The sequence below is a fragment of the Pyrgilauda ruficollis genome, unplaced genomic scaffold (assembly GCF_017590135.1).
Source record: "Pyrgilauda ruficollis isolate IOZ18807 unplaced genomic scaffold, ASM1759013v1 scaffold9, whole genome shotgun sequence".
In the NCBI taxonomy this organism is placed as follows: domain Eukaryota; kingdom Metazoa; phylum Chordata; class Aves; order Passeriformes; family Passeridae; genus Pyrgilauda; species Pyrgilauda ruficollis.
The window spans coordinates 2384318-2401776 of record NW_024531043.1 but is presented as its reverse complement, the minus strand read 5'-3'; the positions used below and the strand labels follow the sequence as shown (position 1 = coordinate 2401776).

The window sequence follows — 17459 nt, the reverse complement described above, 5'->3', positions numbered from 1 at the left end:
GCACTGTTCCTCAACTTCTCCAGCAGCATGTGAGGCTCCAGAATGAACAACTGTTACTGCTGGAAACACCTGCATGGAGTCCTCTGTGCTTGTGTGATGGGGTAGGCAACAGGTTTAGAGGAGAAAATCCCAGACAGGTTTAAAAACACTTTATTAAAAGTATAACTTAAAGACTTCATTAGAAAATAGAGCAGCTTCTGTACAACGATGCTTTTAAAGTCCGTGTATGTTGATTTCAGTACAAAAATAATGCTCTCTTTTTGGGAGGAGCAGGAATATGGAGAGACCAGACTGAGAGGCTCTTGACCCATGCAGATTTCAGCAGCAGTGAGGAGGTGGCAGGGCAAGAGCAGAGGTGCCAAAGCAGGTGCAATCTCAGCTTCACCAGGTATTCTGCTAGGAAGGACTGCAGGACTGGAAGTCTCTGCCACGCTGAGAGATCTGCACTCCCATTCCCTTCTGTCTTGCAAATTAAATCTGTGATGGGTTTTTAACCTGCTTCACTGGCTCACTTGCAAAATTAATAGCAAAGCAGTTAAACTGAAGTGAGTACTGGACTAAAGATAATATTCCTATGTCTTTGTGGTGGGAAGTAGCTGTGATACTACTGCACTGGAAAGGTGATAGGCTGGAGTGCTGCAGGGTGCTTCACCCTAAGGTGTGTGTCAGAAGCAAAGGTAATGGAAGACTTGGTTACTTGGTGACTTGGGTTTTCTGCAGTGAAACATGATGGAGAGGGCCCAGAGCACTGCTGAAGGTGGTCCTAATAGGGAAGCTGGGAGTGCTTTCCCTGTCTCCAGCCAGTGCCACTCTCAGTTGCTGCCTGTAAACTCTCGGCTCAGTGGGGTTAGCTGGAAATAACCCCGGTTCTTGCCAGAGGCAGCATCCGGTCTGGGCTGTGCGTCTGGTGCTGCGGCGGGAGCTGCAGACGGAGTCTGGCGCCTGTCAGTGCTTCCCCTGCACAGCTCCGGCAGCTGCTATTCCTGACACCACCACCGATGCACCCAGAACTGCTGGCTGGGACAGGGGAGTGAATCAAGGCAGAAAATGTCAGCAAATTAGGTAGATTTGGTTTCTTTGGTGGTCATAGTCAATGTAACCCCTTCCAAGGGAACATAAAACCTGCCCTTTGACAGCTTTTGGGGCTGTTTCCTCTCCCATTCAGCAGCACTGTGATGCCACCTCACAGGGTGCCAGGCCACTTCCACAGTGTGGGTGAGCAGCTCTGATGGAGAAACCAGCAGTTCTTCCTGAATTGGAGGATTTAAGATGAATTCCATTTGGACAAGGAGGGAGCAGGGCAGTGCATGGAGCTGGCTGCATCCATGAGTAACGCGATTTCCAGCTGGGTGATTGAGTGCTTGTGGTTATGATCTGGTAACTCATCAATCATTCACTGATCCAGCAGGGGCTGTGCTGCAGTCCTTGGGGTAAAACTTCTGAAGGAAAATACATGTCTGACTCTGGTCAGCTTCCACTAAAATGCAAGTGAAGGCTGAGATTTCAGTAAATGGATGGCTTTATTGGACAGGCTTTGTGGGTAAAAACATTGGCGTAAAATCTAGCTGGCCCTGTTTTAATTTGTGTTTTTAACAGTGTGTGCTTGTTATGATTTATCCCAATTTACAGAGGGATTCTATTTGTTGGAGAACTAGGAGTCCCATGGGCTCTGTGTGAGGGGGAGGGCTCTTCTAGTGCCTGGCTCTGGTTTCTTTCTCTTTCAGACACACACACAGCACTTGCCCATAGGGCAATCAGGCTCAGAAGCTTTCAGAAAATGGAATTTTGCAGGATTCTGGGAATTTGACCCTGCATATTTGAAGAACTTTGGGGGTTTTCTGGGTTTTAGGTTTTATTTTCATAAATGTTTGATTATCTTGGTCATTTTGAGCAGGGCAAGGCTATGGATTAACTGCAAAAGACCTTTTGCATCCAAGTGCAAAATCCAGGACCTGTTGCGTTCAGGTCTCTTCTCCAAAAGTTTTCTCTTTCTCTGATAGTTCTTAGAGTCCTACAATGCCCTCCGTGTGGTTTGAAGGGAACACTAGGGACAACAGGCTGTGGTAAATAGGGATTTGGAGCATGTAAGATATGGGAGAACTCTGCTAATGCCTGATCACTTCTCAGCAGTCCTGGTGGTTGCCTGGCCAGGCTGAGCTCAGGGCTACAAATGGCATCTCCTGATCACGTATACTTCACAATTTGAAGAAAGTTCTAAAGTTTCCAAAAGCAACATTTCCACTGCCTTCCTGACCTGCCTTCCCAAAGACTGATGTACCAGTGTTGAGGAGGGAGAACTGGCACAGACTGGGACCCATCTCACCACAGGGAGAGGCACCTCCAGGGAGTTCAGCTGAAGCCTGTTCGTCCCAGGAGCAGGGAAATCACATGCCCCCATGGGAGGCTATTCTCAGAGTCACCGTGTGCAGGGCTGGAGGAAGTGTTGGTGCAGTTACCCTGAGCTTGTGGTTGGGTGAGCTTTGCTCCCCTGAGGCAGGGAGCAGCAGGCAGGGCAGCACTTGTGCCATGGTGTGATTTCATCTGCCACTTTGGGGAAAAGCTGAGCTTCTTTGGATGGGAAAACAGAGGGAGAGTGTGGAATTTTGATCTCTTCCCTTCCCAAATCCATGCTCTAAGCCTGAATGCTTCAGATTTTAAAATCCTGACCGTACAGATGCTTCTTGTTCATGGCTAAAATAGTTATGTATTTCACATTGCTAAGCCCCAGCAATAAACTTATTGTGGAACAGCCTGAAAGAAACTGAGATTCCATCAGGAATGGAAGATGCAGCTGGGCCATTTCACAGTGTTCTCAGTCGGGTTTGGACCAATTTTCCTTTCACACTTTGTATTCTCTCATTCTGAGTAACTGATGTGCTCAAGAAATATGTTCTCTGTGTATCACATAAGTAATGGAAGGTGTAGCTCTAAACAAGGTAGGCTGACCTCTCCTTGTACTGCCTGAGGGTGACCTGCAGTCTGCTGGAATTAGATGTAATCACAGGCTGTGCCCATGCTCCAGGAGACATCCTGATGGGAACAGGAAATTATGGGCATATCCAAGCAAAGCATGTTCTGAGTCTCCTGTGGCTTTGTGGATCGTGATGGCATTTCACACTAATATCCAGCCGACTTCCCCAGCTTCCTTTTATCAGAGTAAGCAGAAATGCATTTTCCTTCCTTGGAAATTCCCTGTACAACATTCATTGCAAATTTATCTTTCTTCTCTTTATGTCCTCTTCCCAGTAGGCCAGTCCTAACCTCCTGTGGGGGGAGAGAAGAGGAAATGGAGTGAATGGGGCAGGGGCCTGAGATCTTAACATTGCCAGGTGTGAAACTGTACGATGTGTGTGTGGAGCCTGGTTGAGGAATTGAGGTTTTAAACAAGAAGGAGGTGAGCCAGAGGCAAAATAAAGATTACCCAGGAGAGTTACAGAAGCAATCTGCTCCCCACCAAGGCCACTCACCTTGCTGAAAGACTCCTCAAATAGGACACTGTCACCCTGGGTGTGCATGACAGGAGCTGAAATGGCGTGTTCCAAGTCGTAACCAAACCACAGCTTGTTTATAATCGCCTGCAATAAAACAAATCCCACACTGCCCAACTGGATATAAAACCTGGGCTCTCCAACCCAGGCTGCACTGAGCCAGACCCACAGTCCTACCAGCCTGGTGTCCTGCTTTCATGGTGACCAATACTAGATGCTTGGGGCAAGTAAAAGAATAGGATGGGCATGTAATACTTCCCAGAATGCTTTCCCTGGCCTACAGTCTCAGCCTTTAGTGACTTCTAAATTGCAAATTAACAAAAGCACGGGGAGTCAGGATCCAAGGAGAGGTGAGTAGGGACTGACCATGGCTAGAAATCTGAGAGGGCTGAAAAAAGTGGCAACTTGCCGTGGGTTTCACTTACCATGGTGGTAGCACTGATAATCCAGCTCCCTCCAGCTCCTCCAATCACCAGCACGTCTCCTGACTTAGAGATGAGGATGGAAGGCACCATTGCTGAGGGAGGCTTCTCTCCTAGAGCAGAAGCAGATATTATTCTTTCCCTGTGGCTCTAAACAGGGTAGGAGGAACACAGGTTCATCTACCTTGCCTTTCTTTTGTCCCCCACAGAAAAACAAGCTGCTGCTCCTTCCTCAAGATGCTCAAGACTTCCAGAAAATTTTCCTTGTAGTGAAAGCCCATGTCCCAGGAAACTGGGACCTTTCTGGCATAAGCTAAACAAGCTTCTCTTGAGGCAGCACAGGGCATCTTACAAGTATTCAGAACTTGTTGCAGCTCATTCAACCAGATGAGGAACCCTTAGCAGAAATCCTGCCACAGCAGCACTGGTGTCCTCTCCCAGCAGGCTGAGGAGGATGCAGTAGGGACAGCTTATGGCACAGAGCCATGTCTGCACCAACACTGCTCTGTCACAGAGCTTGGTGCAAGCCTGTAGCAGCTCTATACTCAGAATCAGAGATGAGCCTAAAATATCAGCAGGCTTGTCTTAGCAGTAGTTTCTCGACTTCTTCCCTCCCCTTCCCATCAGCCAGTGATCAGCTTCAGCAGTTTTTTTTTTAACCTCTGATTTCTCTGGTTAGAAACCAGAACTCCTGTGTTTCCATACAGGGAGATATGTGAGAAGACACAGACACACTACAGGGCTTTATCCTCTTTTAGTCTGAAATAAACTTGCTCTCATCCAGATCTAGGAAAGAAAAGAGTGTCTGTAAGTTTACAGTTTGTCCCTGCCCACTTGTGCAGAGCCTGTGTATCCAGCCCCTGGCCCTGTCCTTTATTCTGAGGATGAGGATGCTCACCTGGTTTAATGCTTCTGTTTGCTATGCAGAAGTCAGCAAGTTCATTATTTAAAATGATCCCAGTTTGGTCAGAATACACAAAGGAGCCAAATCTGCAGGGAGGAAAGATGAAGTCTTTTAGTGCCCAGGGTTCTCCTATTATGGATGACATTTACTGCACATGGCACCCTGTAAGTAACTTCTGTCTCCTCCCAGCCTGCAAGTGTCCCAGTGAGGGTGTCCAAAAGGAATTTGTGCTGCTGCTGGTGACAGAGATAAGTTCCCTGTTACTGGTGCCACGGAAATTCAGCAAGAGCCTCAGCAAGTTCTTGCATCCTCCTGAATTATGACAGCTCTTGGAGTTGATGCTCACAGATCTTTGCTGTCACATGAAAAAGGCACTCACAGCTCAGAAGCTGCCTAAACCAGTGAAACCCAGGGGTTTTGCTTTGCTGGTAGCCAGCCCTCACAGCTCCCCTGTGAAGCTGGCACGTGGCCTGTGTGACTGTCCCCAAGCCCCGGGCTACTCACGGGTAGTTGATGGTGCTGGTGGCCGACACGGCGCTGCCGTCTGCAGCGAGCACAGAGATGTGGCTCGTGCCCATGCTCCTGTGGCTCTCCTGGTAGAGGGACTCCAGCAGGCTGTAGTGGCTCAGGGGGTGGTCACCACGAATATCTATCTTCTGCCTGGCAGACTCAGCAAACTGCTCAGACAACAGGGTCCCCACAGGCACCTGCCAGCACAGCAAGGACACTGAGCTGGTCACCAAAGCACAGGCCTGTCTTTGGGCTCAGGAACTGAGCCCCAATAGTCAGAGCCTGGGGCCCTGGAGTGGCAGCATTCAACCCCAGGCCACTCTCATCCCAGAAAATGGACCAAGCTCAGCACTGAGGCACCTCAGCATGGGCAGGAGCATGTGCATGCCCTTTGTCAGGCAAGTGAGTGCCAGCCTACAGCTGAAGCTGCAGAGTAAACAGCTGATCCTGCCCCTGCGTTGGCCAACTCAGTCTTCAGTAGCAGCTCTAAGTATTTTCTTTCCTTCCAGGCTGCAAAGAAGGAGCATGTCAGATCATTGTTCGGTGCTGTAGCACTGTACCCACACACCATGGAGCTCACCTGAGCTTCAGAGAAGGCTGGGTCACTCATGTGGGGTCTTAGCATGTTGCCAAACTTCAGGGCCTCTGCAATGTGGTGATAGGTCTTTACCTTCTCCTCAGGTGTTGCCAGTGATGCTTTGTGGAATTTATACTCTGTGGAGCAGGATGACATAATTTTGTTAATAGGCCCAAGGCAATGTTTTTTCAAGAAGTGCAAAAAAAAATCTCCTCTTCCTACCCCAGTTCTTATCAGATTTCCCCTATGTTTTAGCAGGATGTGGATGCCGAAAAAACCAAGTACTAATTTCCACTGTGACTTCAATTTCTTTTGAAGCACTGGGAAAGGCATGCATCCTTTGGCCTTTGCAGCAGCTGTGGTGATGCTGACCCACTGTACAAGTGAACCAGTTCTTCCTCCTGTTGCATAGCATGGTCACACTACTGCTTTGGGCCCCATTCTGGCTCAAAAACTCCATTTCTGCCCATTGCATTTTATCACTCTGGAGCAAAACTCTCTGAAAACCTCTTGCTGACCCCTTTCCATTAGGAATTTACCTTCCAATACCTTGAGGATGAACATGAGCACTGCACCTCCCAAGGGTGGTCCTGGAGCAAATACTTTGGTGGTGTTGTTCAGGGTGATGTTCAGAGCTGAGGACACCTCTGCTTTGTATGCCCGAAGGTCCTCCAGTGAGAGACTGGACCCTTCAACAGAGACCCAGGAGCTGCCATCAGCACAGCAACTTAGACCTGCCTACATCAGAGTCTTGGTAAAGCTTGTGAAGAGCCATCCCTGTACAGCCCAAATTCCTTCTACACAGCACAGCACCGCCCTCACACATCCTCATGTGCTGCCAAACCCCAGGACGCCACAAAGCCCAAAGCAGGCAGAGGGGCGAGTGCATGAGCACAGTGGGCAAAGGCCAGAGCAGTGGATGGTCTCAGCCCTGCTTCTGGGCCTGTTACAGGAACTGGGGAAAGGTGGCTGCTTCCCATGTCAGGTACCACCCCAAGTGACAAGCAAATGGCATGTGTTTCCCCTGGTACAGGCTCACTGTGAGCCGATGGCTGGGAGAAAGGCTTGTGTGTGAGGACTCCCTGTAGCTGTTACTCACCAGCCTTCGTGGTGTCCTCCAGCAGGGCCCTTCCTATCTCTCCCTCATAAAAGGCTGCAGCTCCGTGTTCTGCTACAGCTTGCAGCGTTCGCTGCAGCGCTTGCCACCGGAAGGTCTCACCAAGCTTCAGAAATCTTTGACCGTCACACAGCAGTGGGCTGTTAAAGAAGAACATTCTTCAGTTTCACAGCACATGAACTTGCTCTTGCCCAGGGCCAATGACCTCTTTTTTGACCAAGAGCTGATCTGGATTATGTATGCTGTGTACTTTCCAACGCAGGGCTAGACTGCAGCCTCTTTTAAAAACCCACTTCTGTGCTTCTGTCCCACTCCACAGCAAGTATTCCCCGAGCACAAACCACAGCAGCAGCCTGTGCTCCACGTCAGCATGTCAGAGAAAGGGTCTGAAGCCGAGGGAACAGTGGCCCTCACACTGCAGTCATTCAAGGGTCTTACCACAGGCTTTTCCCCGGTACAGAGAAGGCTGGGTGATGGAGAATTTTTTCCAGAACTGGAGAAATGACCAGTGGCTCTGAAAGAAGCTTGATGGTTGGTTCAAACAGGGCTTTCCATGGTAAGCGGCCGTGGCGCTTATGGGCTTCCTCATAGCCACGGAGCTCTCCAGGCACGCCAATCCAGTGGGGACCTGAGGAGCACAACAGCAGTGTCACACCAGTACCTCACTGGCTTGGGGGCTCCACCTCTCTGAAAGCTCTCCAATCGAAGTCTGAGTTGGTAGATGTGGTATTTTTGGGGACCCCAGGACAAAGGAGGAATTGAGAATCTGACTCCATGTTCTTAGAAGGCTATTATATTATATTATATTATATTATATTATACTATACTAAAACTATACTAAAGAATAGAGAAAGGATACAGACAGAAGGCTTAACAAGAAGAAGAATGAAAACTCGTGACTCCTTCCAGAGTCCCAACACAGCCTGACCATGATTGGTCATTAAGTTAAAACAATTCATGTGAAACCAATCAAGCATGCACCTGTTGGTAAACAATGTCCAGACCACATTCCAAAGCAGCAAAACACAGGAGAAGCAAATCAGATAATTATTGTTTTCATTTTTCTCTGAGGCTCCTCAGCTTCCCAGGAGAAGAATCCTGGGCAAAGAGATTTTCCAGAAAATATGACAGTGACAGGTAGAGGCAATGAAGGCTTCTAAAAGCATGCTTGGTTTGTTTATTTGTTTTCCTGCTCATGTGTTTCCCTGTTACTGAACAGCAGGGGTGTAGAGAGGCTGGAGCCAGGCCTGAGGTGTGCTGAAAGCATAACAGGGAACAGGCACGTGCTGCAGCAAGGGAGGTGGCAGCTACACACTGGAGAGATGGCGCTCATGGGGCCTGGGCAGACACTGGAACAAGGGAAGCAGTGAAATCCTCCATCCCTGGAGAAACTAAAAAATGTGACAGGACAAGAACCTGGGCAGCCTGAGCAACACTTGACATCATCCTGCTTTGAGCAGAACTCCAGCTGTCCCTTCCAACCAGAGTTGCTCCTGATTCCTTTTCAGGCTCTTCCAAGGATAAGAACATCTCCAGAATCTAGGACACCCCCAGAAGATAACATTCTAGGGAAGGAGAATGAACACAGCAAGAAATGTGGAAAGATCCAAGATGTGCTGCAAAGCAAGAGTGCCTGAGCCCAGCAGTTCAACTCCTAATGTGCCAGTGTGCTTCCCCAATCTATGGACATGGCAAGCACACGAGATTGATTCCTTTTGTTTCCCGAAAGCTACTGATGTTATTTTTCTCTGTAAGGACTTCTGGGGAATGAGAGCTTTGGGAGATCCAGTCTTGAACTGCAGACTTCCTATGGAGAGAAGTTACATTGTGATTTCGCCTCATGCTGGCTCCCCATTGCCTCGCTGGTCAGGTTGCCAGTGTTATTACCAAACAGGAATTTTTATGGTTATGGACATAGTCTTTTTAGTTACTTTTGCAAAAGACAATCGAGGTGGAGGGTGTTAAACGAAATAGAACTCCAGACCAAGTCAGTGAGGTGCTCAGTTCCCCACCCTGAGCTCTGTGCACACCAGGAGGGCACACAGCTGTGTCCTTACCAATGGGGAATCCAGCACCACAGCCAGACAATAAGTTGTGAGGAAACACTCGTGGGACTGTCTCGCGGGCGTTGATCACCTCAACTGCTCCTAGAAAGAAGAGGGAAATGCATAATGTTGTCTTCCTGAAGCAGGTGAACATCACACTTCAGTCAGTGTAGCACCGCATGTTCTGCTGGCCCAGAGCTGAGCTGCTCTGGAGCCTTTTGCCAGATGTGCCAAGTGCACCTGCAGGGTCAGGTGTCAGCACAACTTGTCCTTGACTCCTGTCCTTTTATTTAGAGCAAACCAAGCAGTGCCTACACAAAGGTACTGAAAGTACAGAGAGAAGGTCAGGGCTTATCTCCAGGTAGCAAAGGTTCTCCCCAGGGTTCATGGGCTGGGACATGAACTGGGACGTGCTGCCTCACACCTGCAGGTTCCTGCACTTCTACAGATAGGACATGTCAGAGGCATAATGTGAGCCTCATGCTGATGGGAGGGCCATTTAACAAATGATGATGAGGCAAGTCCATCAGATTTGCAGCCCTCTATGTATCAGGGAGCTTGAAAGGACAAACCCAAACCCAAACGCTCACTTGCATACACTCGTATTTCAGGTCTAGTCTATCACTTTACTCCTTCTCTGCCTTGTATTTATCTGTCCCTGCCACAGTCCACAGAGCCAGCTGTGCTGCAGGAGCCCACAGTGCTCCCTGGTGTACCAAGTGCCTGAGCTGTGCATGGCCACAGGCAGCTCTGTGCAGCAGCATAACTCAGGTAGCAGAGGAGGATTGTTGTCAGGAAACAAAATTAAATGGCTCTGCCAAAAGGAAAAAAGAAGAAAAATATAGGTGTTCTGCCAAATTAAGCTCTTGCATAAGATACACCCAAACAGTTCCACATTTGTGACTCTGTGAAACTACTTGGCAGGGATTTTAAAACTATTATATTGTTACAGAGTTCATTGTTGATATTACTATTAGATATATAATCTCTGGGGGTTCTTGGAAGCCAAGACCATAAACTCCCACACTGAAGACATAAAAGCAAGAAAACAACACTAGAGTTTAAGCCAAACACAGAAAGGCTCCCCAGCAGACACTGAACATTGCTAGGTTTAGATTTCTGAAGTGGAAATGCATCTCCTGGGACAGGAAGTCTCACCGCTGCTTTGGGGAGTCACAGCAGCACTGGTGACAGCAGTGTGAGACAGCCCCAGGGCCAGCAGGCACGGCCAGAGCTGCTGGGGCAGCACAAGCCCCTCAAGTGCCATCCCGAGGGCTCAGCTGAGGCACTGACAGCCCAACACTGCCAGCACACCCCTCCTGCCTGCTTCACTCAGCCACTCACACCTGGCTGCAGTCAGCTATGGGACTTTGGAATGTACTTTGGGATTGTTTTGGAGGGAGAAGGAGAGGCAAACTCAGCTCTTTTTAAATCAAAGCTCTTTCCTCCACACACATGTTCTTGCTGTGAAATGACAATCACAGCTCCCTGTAGTGGATGCTTTGGATTAAGAGCACAAGTGTGGTTTGTGATGTAGCTTTTATATTCAAAATATTGCTCTGAGAGAACAGGCAGGATTCTGATTTGTCCACAGCATTGTGTATCTGCACAGGGACAAGGCACCATGGAGAGGCCTTACCTGTGCTGGCATTATAGATGGTAAATATGACCCCACCACCCAGGCCCGAACTCTGAGGGTTCATCACTGAAGTGCAGATCAAGCCAGCAATGGCAGCATCCACAGCTGTGCCTCCACTTTTCAGGATGTTCCTGTGGTGGGAAGGGAAGAAAAAAGACACTGTTAAAATCCAGGAATGGCAGAATAGAGAAATCACATGAAAATGTCTCCTTGGGACCCCTGCAACTTGTGGAGAGCAGCTGGAGAAATGCAGTGTGGGCTGTGAGGGGCACCTTCCTCTGCTAGAGTGAGAAGGAACGATTAGAGGAAAAGAAAGGAGAGTCCACAGGAGGAAAGAGCAGCCAGGGCCAGACCTGCGGGAGGCTGGACTTCCTCTGGGCAAAGAGTTATGGGAAAGAGAGAGTTGCAGATGCTCACAAATGCTGAATGTGGACTGAAAGGGACATCAAGGAGTTGAGACACGGAGAGGGATGCTCTGAGCACAGAAGAGGGCTTTCCACACACTAGGAATCAAACAACTGATCTCTAGCTTCCCAGATGCCATTCCTTATAAAGGCATATGCTGGTCAACTGGACAGGAGCACTGAAGTGGGAACACTGGGTCCATGTGAAGCAAACTCCTGAGAAAATGTGTCAATAAGCTTCATTGTTCCTACAATGTGACTTCCTGGGCCTGTTAGCACAAAAATGCCCCAGCCTGCTCCCTGTATTCCCAAAGACAAAACCAACAAAGAAACAAACCAAACAGGAAAAAACCCTCAACTGCTTCTACCAAGGCACAGACATTAAGGCAGCCTCTTGCTGCTGAGCAACGAGGTCCTGTTAGAGAAACCTGTCTCAACAAATGCTTCCCCCAAGAACATCTGAAAACCATAATCTCCTTGCAGTGGAAATAGGGTGGCATTTCCTGCACAGCCTGCCAGCAGCCAGCACTGGTGTTTGCTAGGAAGGTTCCTAACTGCTTCATTGGATTATTGCTCAGATAAGGCAAAGCCAGAGAGGAGACTGGAGTAGTTCAGTAATTGCAGTGCAGCCAATCCCAGAGTTTGCATGGGAACACAGAGCACACACACAGACTGATGTTTATTTTCCATCCACTATGGCTGGGACCTGCTGGGTCCGGGAACAGGATGCTGCCAGCAGGCACGCTGATGTGGCTTTCCTTTGTTTCCCCAAGTGTCTTGGATCCACTGCCTGCAAGGAAATCACATGTGGACAAGTGGGAAGAAAAGAAATAGTAGGGAACATCAGGCTTTCTGTTTGGGATCTGCATGGCTTTTGGTCTCCTGGGAGTTCCCTGGCTGTAGCTCTGAACATGGAGGCTGAGGCTCAGGCTCATCCATCCAGCTCCTTGCAGCAGGGGAGGGACTCACCACACCAATGTCCCTGGGAGGTGTTTTTCTGAAACAGAAGCTGTTAATTGCTGATCACAGAAAGGACACGAGGGCTTCCTAAAAAACTGGGTCACCTCTGCAGAAGACCCAGACAGCGTGTTAGAAAGTTGGAAAAAGAGGGAAGAAGGACTGCAACACTGACTCAAGACAGTGCTCCCCAGAGCCCCTGGAGTGTGTGTGAGCTGTGAGGCAACACATGTACAAAGCCCGGTGGCAGGGAAAGGCATGGTTCTGGCAGGGAAAAACAGCTTTGAAAAGAAGCTTGGAGATGGTACAGTGCACATTTCAGTGCAATGCATTAAGACCTTAACATGGAACATCAGGCACATTTCCCAAAGCCTGAAAAGCACCATTCTCACCCAAATTCACAACACATTCACATTGGCCTCCAGCCTTGACTCCTTTCCCTCCAGCCTCTCCAGAGAATGAAACTCTACAGAAAATACACTGAGCTGGCTCTTGGTGTGACACATGTGACCCCCTGTGCATGGTTCACTCATTTCCAGTCACAGACCTGCCCTGTCCCTGGGAGTGATGCCTGGGGAATTTAGGGCCATTATATACAGCAAAACCGCATCTAGATTTATGTCCCATTATTTGGCTCACTTTAGATGGATCTCTGCTGCAATGAGCTTAGTTATTATGCAAAATCCTTAATCAAATTGTGGCACCTTACCAGGTCTCCCTAGAGATACCAGTGCTGCAGCTGACAAGATCTGATAACAATGTTTTGTCCCATATCCTTCCTGCCACTTAGCATTAGGGTTTAGTCATTAATGGAGTTTCCTTATAATAAAGAGCAGAAGAGGGTGTTAACAACCAAGTCCCGTTCCAGCAGCGGCAAACAGGGATTCACCTTCCCTGGAAAGGGTGAATGATGGCACTTTGTTCACAGCCAAAGATGGGCTGTGCTGGACTGCAGACTAAGACCTCTGCTTGCCCTATGCTAGAGGGAGCCCTGGAGCCCCTTTAAACACATTGGAAGTGCTAACATATTAAATTGTATTGACCCTTTTTTTTTTTTTTTTTTTATTGCTAAAGAAGGCTGGGGACTGGAAGACCACCCATTACACAGCAGCTGCCTCCTTAGGATTTATGAAGAGCAAAAGCAACAACTGCTTCTGTAAAAAAGGGCCAGTTACCAAATTTAAAATGTACAAGAAGGGAAACCAAATCCTTTGGGATGTAAACATACTTCTGAAATCTGCTGGGCCATCACTGAAAAGGATTTTTGCATCAGATTCTGTGCTTAGAACTGAGATTCCCAGGGCTGTAGACCTTTTCTGACTGTGAAAGTCTCACCATTCTCACCCTCCCCACAACCCTGTCCCCCCAGGGGGTGATGATTTCAAAGAAGACTGGTTCCCAGAGTTTATACTAGGCTGCACTGGAGAACTGGGATCAGAGATGGCTGCTGGGCCAGGCCAGGTCAGCTCGCCTTGCTGCAGTGAATATTAAACTTTTAAAATTTTAAAAAACAAGTGATTGGCATTTTTCAGACCACCACTGGGAATTAACATTTTTTCCTAAATCTGTCCCTGACCTTATGCTGGCTCTTGCTTCTGCCATTTGGGAAACAAAGGAATGCAGGGCAGTGGATGACAGAGCTCAAACAGCACACTGGTAGGGAATATAGAGCTTTTTTGCATGGTTGATGAAAAGAGCCTCTTCCAGGAGGGAACAAGTGGTTCAGTTTTGGTGGTCTTACTGTCACAGGGCAATCATCTCCTGTCTCCTCAGGGCTCTTGACATGAGGAGAAATTAGTGAGGTGAAATGTGGTACCAAATCCACATCCTTGGGTAAAAACTGCTCTGATTCTCCTTTCAGGCTCCCATCTCTCTTCATCAAAGTGTTTCACTTGATTCAGGGACAAGTTTTCTTCCAGAGCAGGGTCTTAGTCTGGACCAGACAGCTATACAAGGTTGTTTTCAGCCCCCAATTTCCAGCAGACAAACACAGCAAGAGACCCAGCCTTGTTGAGCTGGGCACTGATGGCTAAGGGGAAGTTTAGCTCAGGACCTGCCAGCATGGATGGTGACAGGCTGAAGGCTCACTGAGATTGCTCATGTTCAGCAGGGACCCAAAGAGTTGCATAAAGATTTCAGAAATCCAGAGTACATTAACACAATCTCCAGAGCTGGAAAACACATGGCCCTGAGTTTTCCCCAAACCACTATCCCACTCACTGAAATACAAGATTCCTCCTCGAACAAGAGGTTTAGTTCAGTTATTCTCAATAAGTTCAATTGACAATTCTATTAGGAACACACAAACACTCCAAAATGGAAGAATCTTATTCAACAGAGTATCATGTAGTGCCCAGAAATTCCATTCCTGACAACTCACAGAGCATATTGTTTGAGTTTATCTTTAAAATAAACAAGGTTATTTAATAAAAGAATAAAATCTGTAAGTAAGTCAGAGATTAGGTGCTGTTTTTAAATTCCAAGGCTTTAGGCACCAGACCAGTTCTCTGAGCATCCCCCACATGGATTCCTGTGAGCTCGGGCGGGCAGGGGGATTTATGAAAGGGGTGGCTGTGGGGTCACAGCAGGAGAGAGGGTCTGCAAGGTCAGTGAGGAGGAGCAGGGACAAACCAGCCCTGTAGTGTGTCCAGGGACTGGCATCTAGGGCTGCTTGGCTTTGCCCTGCTCTCACCTCATGGCTGAACTGAAGTGTCACATGAACTGCCAGTTCAGAGGTGGGGACAGCAGGACCTAATGACCAATACTGCTCTCAGAAATTGGATTTTATTGCTATTTCTGTGACAAAATTCCTATGGATGCTAAAATATTATTCAGCAAACATGAGGCAGGAAGCAGTTGTATGCTCATCATCTCATGGTGCTCCCATCAGGGGCCCTGAGTTAGCCAGAGTCACACAGGTCACAGAGCAGAGCTGATGGCTCTGAAAGGATGAGCTCCTGCCAGAGCCCCTCTGCTGTGGCATCCTCACAGTGTCACTGCCATGTGAGACTTCCTCACCAGTGAAAGAACATCATTTTCTCCCCTGCAGTTTGCTCTGAGAACTAATTTAGTGCTAAGAGCACTAAAAAGCATCGTGTGCTAAGAGCTGAGAGCTTAGAAAGTGACATAGAGGTATAACAGTACAGAAATGTCTGGGAGAAAATTAACAGGATCACATGCACTACAGAACATGCAATAAGCTTCCTAGAGGAAAAATGAAGCTACCACTGTGGGCCAGAGAAAGAAATATGATGACAGCAACAAGGAAAAGGGCAAATATATTACAAAGCTTCTTGTCCCAAGCTGTCATGCAGAGGAACATTTTTATAAACAATTTTACTATTATAATCTTTCACAAGGACATACACAGAAGAAGAAGCTGGGAGAACAACACAAGAGTTTGTCTCTTTCCAAGTCTAAGGACAGCATGAAATGAGCACAAAGATTTCCAAGGATGGCTGGAGGCAAAGGAGGAAAAGCAGCAGCAGTCATGCAGCAGGGAGTAGAGCTGACCACCAGGCAGAGGGTGAGCAGTGTAGAGTCCAGGCAAAGGAGGAGAATAGCCATGGCTGGAGAGATCCCAGAGGCTTGGCAGGGCTGGAGGAGAGAGCAGGACCTGATGTGCAGATGCCCCAGCATGGGCAAAAGGGGGAAAAAAATGAGATGGGAAGGTGGAGCAAGAGCAGGATTTTGTGGGGATCATTGGCAGACTATCTGTAGGAAATTTAAGTTGGTCCATTGGACTGGGGGGACAGCACAGACCTGTTAGCAAGTGTGCTGGAGGTGCAGCTGCAGCAGTGGTGGAGGCTGGGGAAACCTGTGGAGCTTCTTGCTGAGAGAAGGGAAGGAAACAAGGGAGAGCCCAGCAGCAGTAGCCAACTAGACAAAGCTGCTCAGTTGTTCACTGGCCACAGATTTCTGTGGCTCTCACTTCAACGTCTTCCAGCTGATTATACACCACATCAAGTTAAAGTTTACAATAGCTGCAAAAACAAATGCAGTGGTTTTCCCCAGCAGATTCTTTGGACAATCCAATTATGTCTTTTCCTCTTTTTCCATTAATAGTGATTTTAAAAAGACTTCTTTCTGAAGAACTAACATAAACAATAACACATAAAACCCCCATCTCACTGTTTGACATATGTGCAGCCACAGTATATTTTCTCCAGCTCCTCACAAATGCTGTGCCAGCACGTCAGTGCCAGAACCAGAGGTGAGACATGGCAAAGTGTGGTATTGTGGCACCACGTCTCATTTCACTCCCCCAGCCACGAGGCAGAGCACACAGCTCCAGCATCTATCACTGGAGCATCCAGCATCACATGTAAACCTCCATCCATCCTTCTGCTGCCATGGATACAGGCATTTAATAATTGAAAGAACAGTAAAATAACATGGGAGTCAAAATGTTTGAAAGACAAGTTTTACAAAAACTGAAGGTGTACAACCGGGACATCTTGAGAATTTTTTTAACCTACATCTTTCTTTCCAAGTGGTGGAAATATGTCTTCTATACTTCTACTGTCTTGACTGAATTTCAGTTAAATCTGCTCTTTGCCTTTTTCTTCATAGCAGACACACTTGCTGCAGGCTTCAGTCCAGAAACAGACCCCCAAAAGGCAGGGATACCAGTCCCCCTTTCCCTGCCTTCCCTTCCTTGTCTCTGTTGAAGCCTGACTGCACCTCTCTCCAAGCTCATTTAACTCCTTCATTTATTCTAAGTCCTTATCCGACAGCTCTACCACGCCATAAAAAGTAAATTTCTTCCTTCCCCACTTAAAACCAGCATTATATTTGTATACTACAAATATTTATCCCTTCCAAAAGGCCAAGGGTTTGCACAGTTGCAAACTTTTGGGACGCTGCAATGAAAGCAAGCATCAGAGAGCAGCGGCTCCGTCTGCTCTCCCGGCTGGAGCGATCCCGGGAGCGGCATCGCAGCGCAGCCCGGAGCGGGGCCGGGGCCGCAGCCGCTCCGGGCCGTGCTTGGTGCGTGTCCCGTCCGCCAGCCCGAGCCACGACACGCCGAGGAGCCGAGCTCCGAGCACGTACCGGCCGATGAGGGAGCAGCTCTCGGTGTCGGCAGCCACGGCCCCGTGCAGGAACTGCTGGGGAGCGCACCTGGGCTGGGTCAGGATGACCACAAGCGTCACGGCCACTGCCAGCACTCCCAGCGTCAGCAGCAGCAGGCAGCAGATCTTCCCCGTGGACATGGCTGTTCCTGTGCCGCCCGGCAGCTGCAGGGCTCAGTCCTTGCGAGGAGCTGCCTGCCTTGCTCGGGGGAAGAGGATATATCCCGAGCTGTGAGGGAGGTCCCGCTGCAGTGGGCTCTGCCCCCAACGATTACATTCCTTTACATTAAAAGCTGCTGAAAAGCGAACAGTGTGCTCTGTCTT

General features: G+C 48.4%; 1 protein-coding gene across 1 annotated transcript; it reads right to left on the bottom strand.

Moving 5' to 3' along the window:
• Window positions 1-134: 134 nt before the first annotated feature.
• On the bottom strand, window positions 135-17426 carry GGT5 (gamma-glutamyltransferase 5). Its single transcript, XM_041489030.1, has 12 exons — window positions 17116-17426; window positions 10703-10833; window positions 9076-9165; window positions 7457-7646; window positions 7001-7158; window positions 6441-6590; window positions 5905-6038; window positions 5319-5521; window positions 4809-4900; window positions 3914-4023; window positions 3468-3575; window positions 135-3264 (listed from the first exon to the last, which is right to left on the bottom strand). Exons 1-12 carry the CDS (start codon window positions 17274-17276, stop codon window positions 3118-3120), a joined length of 1674 nt encoding a protein of 557 aa, XP_041344964.1. The 5' UTR covers window positions 17277-17426; the 3' UTR covers window positions 135-3117.
• Between the last annotated feature and the right edge of the window lie 33 nt (window positions 17427-17459).

Excerpts from the sequence above, each read along its gene's own strand:
- GGT5 (XM_041489030.1), bottom strand. The coding sequence starts at position 17,276 with ATGTCCACGGGGAAGATCTGCTGCCTGCTGCTGCTGACGCTGGGAGTG. Across the intron at positions 5,522-5,904 it reads CAGCCTTCTCTGAAGCTCAG|GTGCCTGTGGGGACCCTGTT; the intron begins GTGAGCTCCATG and ends CTGTGCTGGCAG. Across the intron at positions 4,901-5,318 it reads ACCAGCACCATCAACTACCC|ATTTGGCTCCTTTGTGTATT; the intron begins GTGAGTAGCCCG and ends TCCTCCCTGCAG.